Source organism: Coptis chinensis, chromosome 3 (genome assembly GCF_015680905.1).
Source record: "Coptis chinensis isolate HL-2020 chromosome 3, ASM1568090v1, whole genome shotgun sequence".
Classification (NCBI taxonomy): domain Eukaryota; kingdom Viridiplantae; phylum Streptophyta; class Magnoliopsida; order Ranunculales; family Ranunculaceae; genus Coptis; species Coptis chinensis.
Window position 1 is genome coordinate 8,069,559 of NC_141458.1, and position 14,717 is coordinate 8,084,275.

At 35.0% G+C, this 14,717-nt stretch overlaps 2 protein-coding genes across 5 annotated transcripts; both read right to left on the bottom strand.

Moving 5' to 3' along the window:
* Positions 1-4,116: 4,116 nt before the first annotated feature.
* On the bottom strand, positions 4,117-7,744 carry LOC147507692 (putative polygalacturonase At1g80170). The gene is made up of 9 exons (XM_086600404.1): positions 6,472-7,744; positions 6,248-6,388; positions 5,873-6,043; positions 5,758-5,781; positions 5,462-5,669; positions 5,285-5,366; positions 5,043-5,151; positions 4,829-4,960; positions 4,117-4,719 (listed from the first exon to the last, which is right to left on the bottom strand). Exons 2-9 carry the CDS (start codon positions 6,329-6,331, stop codon positions 4,450-4,452), a joined length of 1,080 nt encoding a protein of 359 aa, XP_086456530.1. The 5' UTR covers positions 6,332-6,388; positions 6,472-7,744; the 3' UTR covers positions 4,117-4,449.
* Positions 7,745-8,194: 450 nt separating this feature from the next.
* Positions 8,195-14,511, bottom strand: LOC147507693 (DEAD-box ATP-dependent RNA helicase 15). 4 transcript variants are annotated; one of them, XM_086600402.1, is made up of 12 exons: positions 14,271-14,511; positions 14,069-14,194; positions 13,548-13,648; positions 12,332-12,630; positions 11,973-12,204; positions 11,724-11,842; positions 11,135-11,191; positions 10,840-11,024; positions 9,992-10,136; positions 9,831-9,914; positions 9,572-9,635; positions 8,195-8,557 (listed from the first exon to the last, which is right to left on the bottom strand). In XM_086600402.1, exons 4-12 carry the CDS (start codon positions 12,467-12,469, stop codon positions 8,547-8,549), a joined length of 1,035 nt encoding a protein of 344 aa, XP_086456528.1. In that variant the 5' UTR covers positions 12,470-12,630; positions 13,548-13,648; positions 14,069-14,194; positions 14,271-14,511; the 3' UTR covers positions 8,195-8,546. The 4 variants fall into 4 exon arrangements, with proteins under 4 accessions (XP_086456528.1, XP_086456526.1, XP_086456527.1 ...); XM_086600400.1 differs by having other exon boundaries at positions 12,332-12,504; positions 14,069-14,191; positions 14,271-14,477; XM_086600401.1 differs by having other exon boundaries at positions 12,332-12,504; positions 14,271-14,470.
* Between the last annotated feature and the right edge of the window lie 206 nt (positions 14,512-14,717).

A 14,717-nucleotide genomic window follows, 5' to 3' on the forward strand; every position in this document is an offset into this window, starting at 1 on the left:
GACTTCTACCTGTTTGTGCTCAAAGTAAACGTTCAAATGTTGCCACACGCATCGTTACCCAAAAAAAAAATGTTTCCACACACCTCGCGGTTTATTGTTTGGGACCCGGACCATTATCGATTGTTCGGAGGAAAGAAACTATGTTGTATGGAACTATGGATTAGAATTACTACAGGTAGGGGGTTAGGGGTCTATGTAAACCCAATTTTTTAAAAAATAACGTGTTTTCACGTACACGCACATTTATATACCCCGCAACAAATTGAAGATCATGTTATGCTAAATAGCATTATAGCAAGCGATGTACTAGGTACCTTCGAATCATCAGTGCTCCCATCTCCAACAGCTCCATACTTGAGCACACTGAAAACATTTGCAGGGGAAGCATCCAATATTCTGCTTAACCCAGATGGAACTATGCACATGAGAATGAAAATAGTATAGAAATCCTGCGTAAGAAAAGGCAAATATAGTGAACATGAATGAATAAAATAAAGATGACTCTGCATTATGTTGGTTAATTCTCTCACCATGACTGAAACTCATAAAATCCTATAACAACACAAGTTCAAACTATATCTCTATGGTAAACAGACAATCTCCGTTCTCTATTTATAGTCTTTAAGTTGGTGTTCTCCTTTTCATTTCAACCCACAGAAATGTTGGTGTCTCTAATATGAAATCCAAAGCTTTCCTAATGAGTTTGATAGCAATCTAAATATTGAATCTAATTTCAGAAAAAGAAATGTATATGCCACTTTAATTAGTTCCTTAAAGCGTATTACAGAATCAGATATGCACTGAAAAGTTTTGACTGAAAGAAACACTAGGTTAGGTGACGCATTTTTTACAAATAACCATTTTCGCGAGTGCAGTGCTTAATTACAGCTCCGCATCTGCAATCTCCAGTATGAGCAATTGACGCAAATATAATTGCGATGCATACTTCATACTTGAATCTCAATGCACAGCCTCTACACTTCATTTGTGATATGGAAGTTTCTCTGAAAGTAAGAGCCAACCCAAACTTTTTAGACTGATATATCTAGAATTAAAAACATGATTCCAAACTAATATGGAAGTTTATTTACTATAGATTTACCCTTCCAAAAATGAAGAATAATACACTGATCTCACAGATTGCATTAAAAATCACAAGCATTAATTGTACAATCCACCAAACTTTGTGTGTGAATGAGGGATGATAGCATCAAATTGCATTTCTGGTTGATATGAGAAGTTGAGAACACCTAAGACTGCACCACGATAAAGTTGATTAGTGCATATATCAGTAGTTAATGTCGTCAATTAAAAAGATCGAGCTAAATAGTCCTGCAAAAAGTTTGAGTGGTAATTAGAACTCGTCCGCCTATAAATTTTAGCACGACTGGCAATTCGGATGGTCGAAATATAGCTAATTGGCCGAAAAGTTGAGTGAGTGAATAACTACATCATCATCTAAAAGTCACAGAAGACGGAAGAAATGTGCTTGGCATAAGCGATATGATCTCAAGTTCTCAACACATATGGAAGCACGATTGTGGTATGTACAACACTGAGTGGTTGGCCGGGAATTACAATAAATCAAATTACTGAGAGAATTACAAACCACGTGCGCATAACACCAATACCCAATTGCATTATCACATTATGTAAATCTATATATGATCAATAGTTCCTCTGTTTAGGTGCAAGAGTAATATTTGCCAGGAAACCGATGTCCAACGCTATTTGCTCAATTGCTCGTTAGGCACGATAGCTTATTTCCATCGTTATTGGAATGTAGAATGAACCTATTTGCTTATTTGCTAATATAACTATCTGCTACAATTGAAAAAAGAGAAGAATAGAAGAATAAAGACTTAAATTCAGATTGATTGAGCTGGGGGGATGAAGCTACTGATATCAGTAAAAGTTTCTGTTTGCATTAACCTCCGAGAATGACTCCCCCACTAGACAAGTGGATATCCAAATATTCAATCCGACGACGAATTGTATGTAAAAATCATATGGCGAAAATTGTGGCTTTGGGTGAGTCCTAATTTTTAACACAAAAAGCCTTTAGGATATACCCTAAGGGCCCGATCTTTAAAAAATAGGATCAATTTAAAAATTATAGTTATTATATATGGTGGTTATTTATTTACCAATGGGACTAAAAACATTACACAAAATTTTGAAATACTCATTAGAGATTCCAAACTATAATAACAAAATAATTTCATTATCACATTATGTAAATCTATATATGATCAATAGTTCCTCTTTTTAGGTGCAAGAGTAATATTTGCCAGGAAACCAATGTCCAACGCTATTTGCTCGTTAGGCACGATAGCTTATTTCCATCGTTATTGGAATGTAGAATGAACCTATTTGCTATTTGCATGCTTGAACGTCTCCACCACGCACACACTTAAATGCCGTATCCTAGCTGCTACAATCGCAAAGTTATTGTCCACAGAATATGGCACTATGTGTGTGCAAAACGAAATTCAGATTGCTTCTTGAGCTACAAATTATTTAGCTACTGCTCAGAGTAAAGGCAATTCTGTTGTGCATTAACTAGGGATTAACTAGGGGTGCAAATGGATATTAAAATATTTGAATATAAAAATCCGATTCGAAAAATCTAAGTTTTATACAAAAAATAAACTATGGAATATTATCCAAAAATTTCAATGTAAAATCGGACCGATTCGGATAATTTTTTATGTCCGAACTGGTTTGGATATGGAGGAAGATTACAATCATTCCTGATCCGAAAATATATGATCCAATTTAAAAAATTAATAGTTATTATATATAATTTATTTATTTATTATTGTATAAAATATTATATAAAATCATAAACTAATAATATAAAACTATAATAACAAAATAATAATAATAAATGACAAATATATATATATATATATATATATTTATAATAGTTTTTATAGTGGTAAAATAAATTATTCAAATCAAATGAAATTTTAATTAATATTAATTTTCGGATCGGATATTATCCGATATTTTCTTTTGGATATCAATCAAATCGATGATGGATTTAAATATCGATGATGAAGATGTTTTGCATGGAGGGATTCGGATATAGGCCTATCCGAATCCGATCCTATCCGTTGCACCCATAACATTAACATTAACGTAAATGTCAATTTCCGAGAATGGTATCCCCAAAATGAATCAGAACTGAAGAATACTTTAACAAACGCCTTCTTTGTTAGTACAGAAATAATGTACGTCACTAAATATACATCATATCATCAAGAGACCAGTAACATTTAATTGCATCATTAACATGGGTCATTTTTGTTGGATTGCAAGAACTCCAAACTATCTCATTGTATTCTATTTCGATTGTGCATGGTCCTTGCACTCCCATCACCATTCACCAAAACATCATTCGCTTCAGATTTATTACATTCACGTAGATGGATTACTTGAAGGGTACATAACAACCGAACAAGTATTATAAAAATGTTAAGTTTCTCAATTACAATAAATTCTTGTTGGGGAAAACAATACTAATCTACTCTCATTAAAATAGTTTGAATATAAACATTCCATCTAAATTTGAACTTAAAAAAATCTAAGGGTTTTACTACAAGAAAACCCACCACCAACCTAAACTAAAGTTTTGTGAAATTAACGTTATCACAAACAAACAATAAGTTAATGTAAAATAAATCTTACCATAATGAGATGTCAACAAGATATAACGTAGAGCCTGGTTATATATATGATGATATTTCGGTGTAAAATAAAAAAAAATGGTTTTTTATAATTCTATGTCTGAAAAGCCCTCTCTCCAAACATATTTGATCATTCCTCTTAAGTCTTGGCATCTCTAAACTTATTATGATCTCTCTTCATCTAATATCAAACCTTAACAGAGGATTTTGTCTAAAAATTTTGGTTGTTTCACAAACATGACAAATCTAAGGGATTCTGAGATGTGGGTTATATATCTTGGAACAAGACTTTTGGGCTTTTTAAAGTTGGGGCTTTGATTGAGCTGGGGGGAGTGTCAACACGGGAAAAATCTAATAATTGGACAGTACCGAAATTCATGCCACATGGTGAGAGACCACACCCAACAATTCTTTCGCAGAGAAAGTAACAGGAACGAATGTCGTTGAAGCGAAATTCATCATAGGTATATTTGATATTTCTATGGAAAGAATTTGCAATAATATTCGTCCACCATCAAATAACATATTCGGTACATCTTTATTAATAAACTGTTTACAGAATCAATGTTAGAAGCCTTAATAACAAAAACGGATAAACAAAAAGCAGAAGAATAAGCAAAAAAAAAAAAAAAAAAAAGTGGACCACTTTAACAGAAAAAAGGACAAGGAAAACTGGACGATGTTAGTAAGTACAAAAATGATGGAAAATTTGACTATCCTGCTTTTGCGCGGTTAACCCTGATTCCTATTTTGGATTTCAATTTTGAAGTAAACATGGAATATTTGGTTGGATCAGTCCTTTCGTTTTTCCACGGGCATTAGTACAGCTTGATGTTACTCGTTCATGCCAATGTTTATGAGTAGTGTGCCTCCCTGAAGTCAAGCTTAATTGAATGGTGTCTAACAGAATCCCAGTGCAAGCAGTGGACTGACTGCAGTTCAGTCTAATAGCCACACTGGTGCTCGATGTTCCAGTCGCATTCTTGTAGGTCACGTCACTAATATGAACTCCAGTGGCACTTCGTTCCTTCAAAATGCAAAAGAATCTCAAATTCTCAGTTCCTCTTTTACAATAAGTTAAATAACTAATCTAATTGATGTAGAAACTACAAAGCAAATATGGTTTTGGATGTTACTCTTGTTACAGCAGAGTTGCAGTTGCCAAGATAAAGTTTATTGCAGTAGTATTGGTCAATGACTATAGGATTCTGCACAGCAGTGAAGTTGAGATGCTCAAACGTTATATCACGAGCATAGCCTGTAGCACCCTATACACCAGTGAAGCATGAAACGAATTAATAAAATCAGCTGAACTAAAATTGGTTATGAAGTAACTCTCCTAGTTACTACCTTCCATGTCTTGATCCTTACTCCATTCGTCGTTTGGTAGAAATTTACATGGCTCACACGGATGTTCTCTACCTGAACATACGATCCACCCTTGCCTAGGCTTCCAACACTGTCAGATATATACAGTAACAAAATGCACATTCAACGATCAGGATTAATATACAGACAGGAAAATATTGCTTGTTTAGCGCATGGTTAGTTCCGAAGACATGATTGCTGATCAATGGAATGAATATCCTTACCTTATACCATGCCCAGGACCACAGTTAATATTGGTTATCCTGATGTCTGAAGTGTGGTCTCCAATGGAGATGCAATCATCCCCTGTAAATTGTAGTTATAATTGAAAAAAATTAGCTTCGATCTATATATTCTCTTAAGAAGTCGCCGAGAAAAATCAACCAAAGAGTGCTATTTACCACTTCTGATGCTTGAGCGGTCAATAAAAACATGCTTAGATCTGTCTATATGGATACCATCTGTGTTGGGGCTGGTTTCCGGAGCACTGATTTTCAAATTTGTAATATGAAACCATTCTGATTGTCTTATGCCAATATGTGTATTTGCACTGTCGATGAAGTGAAGATCTTTGATATAACTATTGGAGCAGAATATGAACTTGATAGCCTAACAACAAAATTCAGCGATTTTATCGGAATTTATTAACAAATATTACTAGATGCGAACATATACCAATCAACATATAAATACTTACTGTTGGCGCCATTTTCGTGCAATCCTGCAAATTAAAGCAAGCTGAGACGATTAGCTTTAAAAATTGCCGAACGTACTATTCCAAAACATGTTAATGGGGCAGAAGTGTCGGTTACCTTGCTGTGGCTGTTGCGGCATGAATTAGACCACCAATTTGTACCCCGTCCATCAATAGTGCCATAACCATCAACTATGAGACCAGTAACACGTCTAAATGCAAGCCATTGGCTTGAATCAATCCCGTCCCACGTTTCGGTATCTTGAGGAGATAATATAGTTCCAAGTATCTACAAAAGAAGAAGACGTAGTCGATCACCAATCAAGAGAAGTCTTTCTAACTTGAGCCATAAAACTCTACTGTATCGAATATCGACATGGACATTATTAGGATGATCTTTTGGAATTGCTACTGTTTCGGCCATGTTTATGTTAGCATTTTTACTTTCAGTTCTCAAAAACAGAATCGAAAATGTACTGCGATTTTTTCGAACCTGAACATTTATCCTTGAAAGTTTGCATGGGCCGTTGAACGTAATGGGATTAACCAAAAACCTCCTTTCTCCAGGAATAATCATGTTAGCACTTTCGGCAAATTCTAAGTTACATGTAACATCCCACGCTTTCAAAAATGCCTGGAAATCAAAGATGGAAGTCATGACTGTTAAATTATATTAGGAAGGAAGCTAGCATACGGAAGAGAAGTAAAACAATGTACTTGAGAATCATCAGTGTAGCCATCCCCAACAGCTCCATAGTTTAAAACATTGATCTCTTTAACAAAACTACGAGAAAGAACAATAACATTTGAGCAGGATAGAGTGACAAGTATCAAGGCAAGTATACCCTGTGCAGAACAAAAGAATAGTTTTAGGATTCACCAAAGTAGAGACAAAATGAAAATAAATAAAATGAAAATGAAAAAAGGAGAGACAAAAAAAAGTTAGTTAATTGAGGCATATTTGAAGAAACCCATTCAGAAAGAGAACTGAGCTACTCACCATAACATATGGTGGAAATGTGGAATGATCTTTGTATGACAAACTTAGAAACTTTTCTTTTATAGGTACCTTGAGGCACTTAATTTCAGCGTAAAATGTCGCACACACTCTAGAAAATGTAGAATCAATTTATTTTGTTATCATTTCGAACAAATAGTATACTTTGACTTCCGATTGAGATTTTAATTTTTAATGAATAGAAGCCAACAACAATTGTAGGGTACATATTCAACTCTTTGATTTATACATACTTTGAGACCTGAAAGTGTACTTCTCATCATTTCGAAAATCAAGGGAAACATATTACTTATTAGAGAAAGCAAGATGGATAGAAGCTCTTCAAGAGCATGAATTATATTAAAAGCCACCCTTAGAAATATAAGCAAACAATGAAGGATAGAGGGTTCCACGCATTGAAACAGTCAGAAAAAATTGCCTCAACTCTTCAGCCGAGTAACTTGCAACACTCGCAAATATTTGATGCTGCCAAAGTGCTTCGTTACTTCAGCAGAAAAAATATGCAACCCATGCTTTCCAAGTGCTTCAAAAGTTCAGCAGATATAATCTAGAGCACAGGGTCATGGTGGTTTCTTACCAAGTAAAAATAGGTAGAGATTTTTTAGCTATACCCACTATAATCAAACGAAGTAAATACAGGTAGAGAGGTTTCTTTCCAAGTATGAATGTTTTTACGTGTGTTTTTTTCCCCCTTTACAACCAGATTATCAAAGCCTTTATCTACCCAGATTAACATATTCTAGTGAATCAACCAAGTACACTACAGGGATTTGCAGACCCTATCATATGGTGGGTATCATCGAATGGGAACAATATACCACAGGAAACTTAGACGACCGCATCAGTTAATCAATTGTAACCCAAATTTCCAACAGATAGCTGAGTCAGTTAAATAGCATAAACACGTAAAAGCAAAAAATGCAAACAGGTGCTTGTTGAACACGAAGGAATTTAGGTTTTTTTCGATTCAACTTCTTTGGAAACTTCAATTTAACTTCTTTGGAAAACCTACCCCTCTTAGTTGATAAGTTCATGAGATGGAACATAACGTGAAAACCGTTTCGGACTCTAAAGAATATTTTGAAAGAACTCCAGCAATTAAACTGCTTGTTATTGCACAATTTATTTTTGTGTACTCATCCGCTTCTTCAACGTCACCAGTACATTGGAAAAGAAGCGTTTCCTGAGAGAAATGAAGCTAAAGAATTCATATGTACACTAATTAAATTTAACGTGAAACGAAGTTGTACAATTTTTAAGTCAGGTAAAAACGTACAAGAGTGGGAATTTACTCAATTTAGATCCATCATCTACAAAAGAGACCTGTCTAAGTATAATTATCATTACCTAAAATTTAAAAATTCTCATTACAGATCTAACGTAATTAAAAAGTGCATAAAAATATAAATAAAGAAACAAAGATGAACCAAATACTTCTATAAAGATACTTTGGGACGGCATTAAAGCTGTAAGATATAGAAGACATTGTCACAATCTCATAAACCTGCTTAAACCCTAGCATCCACAACACTTGTCCATAAACTTTTAATTTAACAGTAGCACAAATAAAACGAACACTGTTACTCTCCTTCCGCCAAAGGTACTTTTAAGTGTTTTAATGCTTCAGGAGTCTCCATTGTGTTCCTCCAAAGTTAGATTACAGAAAATGTTTGAAGATCTCAAGGCAAAAAGGATGTGTCAGGTCAAGCAAGCATCAAATTCAGCGCACTTTGGGAATGAACGCTGAAGCATCCAAGAGCAGGGCAAACTTCCTCTAAGATGGCACTGCAAATAGTAATAAAAACAATTTCATCACAATTTAATCAATAATACAGAACATAGACACAGGAAAATTGAAATCTAACATAAATCAACAGGATGAAGACCAACCAAAACTTATTTAACATGTTCAAAAAAAAATAACAAATCAATACAAATACCAACGCATGATAACATACTCGGTCACTACTCATAACAGTGCATGGTAATCAGCACATCCTAGGTAATTAATGCTATGCAGACAGATGCAACACTTTCCAGCCACATTCTCTAGTTTTACTAACAGGTGCATTTGCTATGTTAGACCACCACAACAAATAGCTTAATTGTAAGCTATACACTATTATTATTTAACCACAACACCAGGAAATTGAAAAAGGCCATACATCCCGACATCACATGGCCCAAACATGGAACAAAGTGTCACTACAAACCACACTTTGGCTAAATGTTGCTAATCCAAAACTGAATGGTGGACACCCGCTTTGGTGTGCTTGGGCTTGTATATTTACATGTCTTTGTTCTGGCTCAGACTGAAAAGAGAAGCCTAACTAAATTCATGTTGGCCTCAAGTCAACTAAACCACGCCCCATATGAGGAAGACCTTCAAGTTCAATACTGTCGCACAGCTCATGGATCGCACTACCAGATAATTTTGATCATTTAAATCTCTTACAAACATTACTTAAAGATTCTACTTTCACGCAATCTAAAACATGCATCCATAAAGACACGACAGAAGGCCATCCAACAGCTTACGCTTAGCATAGAGATATAGAAACTGCAAACCAGAGTTTTTCTATGACCAACCCAAAATCGGATTTAGATTACTAGAATCTGCAAACCCTAAACTGGGTCCAACCCGCCAAAGTTTCTCCCCAGTAAGGACACAAACAAGCCCCAAATCCATGTGCGTCAAGTAAGATCATCTATAGACATGAATGTTTCTAACACCAAATAATTTCTCAAGGTCTATCTACAAAATTAAAAACATGACATGAAAGAAATATGGTAACTTACTGTACGTAGAAGATTCAACGTGTTCAGGGAGCTCTTTTATGTCCACTTCGAATCTCTCTTGCACCTGCACCCCATGCAAGTAAAACAAAAAGGTAAAATTAAATGTATGATAACTTAGTACACTTTTTGCCCTTCATACATAAAATTAGAAAAATTACATATGCAACCATCTACATTAATCATCAAAACCCCCTGGAATATTAAATAAACACGCAAAACAATGTTTGTCTATAAAAAAACTTTGAGGCAGTAGAATTACCTGATTAAGAACTTCAGAATCAGAAGCTGACGACACAAAGGTAACTGCAAGACCTTTGGTACCAAAGCGACCAGCTCTACCAACCTGTCAGAATCAGTCCCAAAAATCAGAGAGCTATGTAACCACAAAACTATACTGGCAAGAGAGAGAAGTGAACGCACCCTGTGCAAGTAGGTGTCAGCAGATTCTGGCATATCGTAGTTAATAACAATATTAACGCGTTCTATATCTATTCCCCTTCCAACCAAATCCGTAGCAACCAGAATTCTCTTGTGCCCTTCCTTAAAACTCTTGTAGCGCATCAACCTGAACAGTCACAACCTTCTAATTTAGCATCAATATAAAAAATAAATGATTTCAATAAATTAACCGTTTCAACGTATGCAATCATCGAATTGCACATTAACAAATCATGTAAAATTAGCTAAGTTACATTGACATGGATAGGTAGGTGTGTCCGTATCCGACACGGATACAAAATCATAGTAGAAAATTTATAGTTTATCGCAATCTTGAGACGGCAAAGTTTTTCCCAACTCAAACTGAAGCATTATGATACAGTACTGAGGTGTCCGACTTAAGGGTAGCATAAGTATCAAGTAACAGTACTCAAACTCTCTAGAGTAATTTGGCTTTACTCATAGTTCCAGAAAACTCTCTAGAGTAATCTTGCGACCAAAACCTTAGATATTTGATCATCAAACATTTATTGTTCTTTCCTACCTTCACATCTGTAGGGACATCTTAAACTCCAAAATGTTTTTTCAACCTTTTATAACTTATCTCGAGAGAGTTGATAGTGACAAACTTGAACCATATTATAATCAAATCTTATTTGTTTATAATATGGCTCAGGTTTGTCACTTGCAAAAATCTTTCCAGCAAAACAATTCTCATAGTTCTAAACTCAAACTTAATTCTTAAACACCCCAATGGAAAAAGTCCTTAATAGCCAGTAGATGTCCAACATCTCAGAAAAGTAAAGAAAGTAACAGATACAAGTGCTGACCTTTCTTCCTGTGACATCCCAGAATGGATGCAAATTGACGGAAAGTTGCATTCCCCAAGTAATTTGTTCAACTCTGCTGCTCGACTCACACTCTTCATAAAGATGACAACTTGATTGAAATCCAACGCATCAAGGAGATCATTCAACTTGCGATTCTTCTCTCCCTCAGTTAGTTTGATGTAATGCTGATAAAAAAAGTTGGCGGAGAATTCATCCGTTAAACAAATAACTATGACACAACCAGCCTTAACAATAGCATAAACATCAATATATAGATTTTAAGTCTCATGTATACCTGTACAAGCCCGTGTAAGGTCAGCTTGGCTTCATCATCTACATAAATTTCCATTGGCTGAAAAAAATGTTCATATTTAAAAAATAAGGAGTGTTTCCTCAAGATAATAGATTTGAGTACCAAATCAAGGAAGAACTGACAAATCTTCAACTCATATCCCAATCCAAATAATTTAAAGACAGATGCTCACATTCTCAGTGAATCTCACCCAAAAATATCCAACTGCTCCCCAAAAAAGTCAACAATGCAAGCTAAAGTGGCATAATACTAGAATGACGCCAGCTAAAGACAGATGCTCACATCAACGAGGTAAGATGCTGATCACCCAAGTACGAATGAGTTGGACAAGATAAATGTTAATAGACGACCTAATCACATTACAAAAGGTAATCCAGGAAACAATTTCTGGATCCTTGCACCAACATTAAAACCTAAGGTACCAAAGGAGATAGCAACTAAAGCTACGCTGAAGTTTGTCCAGATTAAATATTGAAACCACCAAGTCCATGAATGTGATTAGTTGCAGAAACATGGCATTACAAAAAAGGACAATGGTCATGTTAAAAAAGTATTGGCTTAAGGACATTACATCTTGCATAAATCTCTTGCAGACTGGCCGTATCTCCTTGCTAAGGGTTGCAGAAAACATCATGACTTGCTTATCATGAGGAGTCATCTTAAAAATCTCCTGCACATCTTTCCGCATGTCTGCATAATTAAAAACATTCAACAACAAACTGGAATCAAGACAAAAAGATGTAACAAAGTAATTTACATAGAGGTTAAACCCAGAAACTAGAGAGTCAAAAATGACTTATAAAGTATTAAAAAGAATTACCGAGTGACTCCAACATCTTGTCACATTCATCAAGGATAAAATGTCTCACATTCTTCAAAGGAAGGTCCTTCTCTCTTGCCAGTGCCAATATCCTCCCAGGGGTTCCAACAACAACATGTGGGCACTCATTTTTTAGTAGATCTTTATGATTTTTAATATGGACACCACCATAAAAAACAGCAACCTTAAGATCAGGTAAGTAGGTGCTGAACCTCTCAAACTCATGACAAATCTGCGACAAATGCCCATTAACAAAAGTAATCAGTTACCATCACCCACAACAAACAGTGCAAAAGAATGTATTTATCATCAAAACAATTCTTTTCAAGTTCCAATAAGTCACAGATAGCAAGTCATACCTGGTAAGCTAATTCCCTTGTATGGCATAGAACAAGAGCAGCTACTTGACCAGCACTCGGTTCGATCTGCTGCAGCGTTGACAGAACAAACACAGCCGTTTTCCCCATACCGGACTTTGCTTGACAGATGACATCCATCCCCAGGATAGCTTGAGGGATGCATTCGTGTTGCACTGATTAACCAAAAAATCGGAGTGAACGTCCCTCAGTAAACACAAATTACCTTCTGGATCCTTTTGAATGAAAGGTTACCGGACCAGTTTGTCCTTGATAATCAAGATATGGAAATAGTATATTACCTGTGACGCATAAAAGAATAAAACAACTTAAGAAAAGACCACATAAGTTTAAAGCTTCTTGTTCTTCTTTTCTCAGTTTGAAGAGAACTAAAATGTAAAATACCTAAATAAGGAAACAAAATAAACATGTACAGTTAGGTATAATGTCAATCTTTCTGCATCTTTTTTTCCTAGATTTAGATTAATAAAAAACAAAATGGGGAACTACAGACGGAAAGGGAAAAGATTTATACACCAACCAAGACACAACATAGCTTCAAAAGTGACAGAGGTCAACAACTGTCTCCGACACCCAGCCCACTTAAAAACTAGTAGTTTGAAGACGACAGAAAATTGCCAACACAAGTTTAAACTTTGAAAAAAAATCAATAACCAGTTATCATGTTAATTGTACACTGACTGCAGATTATCAATGTTTTAAATAAGAAATTAAACATTTAAATAGCAAATAAGGTTATTTTTTTCAAGTACTAAACAGTTAGCAATATAGCTGCAATTATGAAATTATAAAGGATATACTCCTATCAGATAAACACAGTCCAGCACAGTATTCAGCTTACACATTGTACTAAATATATCCTAGCTTGGTTCACTAAAAACAAGAGGCAGCAGATTGTAATTAAAATATAATATACTAATATGCATCTAAGTTAAAATCCTTAAAACGTATACATTTCATTCTCATTAACATCAACAAAATCATGTTACTTCCACAATGAGTACAGGAAAAACAATGGGATCATATAATGAGTCTACTTCCTTCTCTCTTTTTCTCAATAACTCTACTTCATTCTGTAAATAATTAAATATTACATGGAAATCATTCTATTTAGCACATCATGGTAAAAAAAAAACACTTCATCCAACAAGCTTCCAAGAAAATTTAAAAAAAATGCCCAATGGGGTTAGGAGTTAACCTTCTGAAGGATGCTCGAATCCTGAGTCAACAATCGCACGAAGAAGTTCTGGCTTCAATAGGAAATCTCTAAAACCTGAGCTGTGAATTCCAACATAGCCCCTGTATTCCAAAAATGAAAAAGAACACAATTTAAATTAGAATAAGGCATCAACAACAAAAATTGTCAACAAACACACATACAAAATTTACTTTCGATGGTTAAAACTTAAAACTCATACAAACAATTTTAGACTGATATTGAAATATGAAAACATGATTGAAACCTTTTTCCTGTCACTAAATCTCATAAAACACCTCCCATAGAAAACAAAAACATGAGCTGAACTATAAAATTCAGTAAAATAAGTAGTTTATATTATCAAAGCATATAAATACATGATAAAAATCAAACCTTTATAAGAAGAGAAACTAAAAACACAACTCTATCAAGTTAGTAACTTCATATATACAGTAAAAATATTAAATCGACAGGTGGAAAAATTAGATCTCAAACGAAATGAAGAGAAGAGAAGCACATACTTTTTGGCAGATTCGCCAGTGGCTTTAGCGGAGACGGAATCAAGAGCTTTATCTTCATCCTCTTCGTAGTCGAGTAGCTCCTCCTCATATGCGTCGTTGTTGTTGTCCTTTACTTCTCCCATTCTACTATAAAATAAAAACAATTTTTATATTTTCTCAAGATTTAAAATAATTATGAGCACAAAAACAAACAAAAAAATACCTTTGGATCTGATACTATTAGGAGTAAAAGAACTAGGGAAATAAACGGTCTGCAAATAACACAAAATTAGAAAGAGAGATAAAACAAAAATAGATCGCCGTCTAGGGTAAGGGGGGATAAGGTTTAGGGTTTGAACTTTGAAGGGAATAGAGAATAATGAGCGAATATAAAACGCGGATAGTTTGAGAAAAGTGCGAATGTACCCTTTCTTCACAGAGAAAGATAATTTTACGGATAAAAGGGACTAGATATTTTTGTCCTTTCGTAGGGGCATGGCACAGCCGACTGGCCAATGCCAATCAGATATTTTCGTGGGCACACACGTGGTTCGGATTATCTAATTAACCGACCCGAGATACATTGAAAGTGGGGGCGGGGGACCACGAGTATAATTGGCGTATATGCGGATGCCAGTAAGTGTTCGCAGAAGAAGAGCAGTCAATGTCA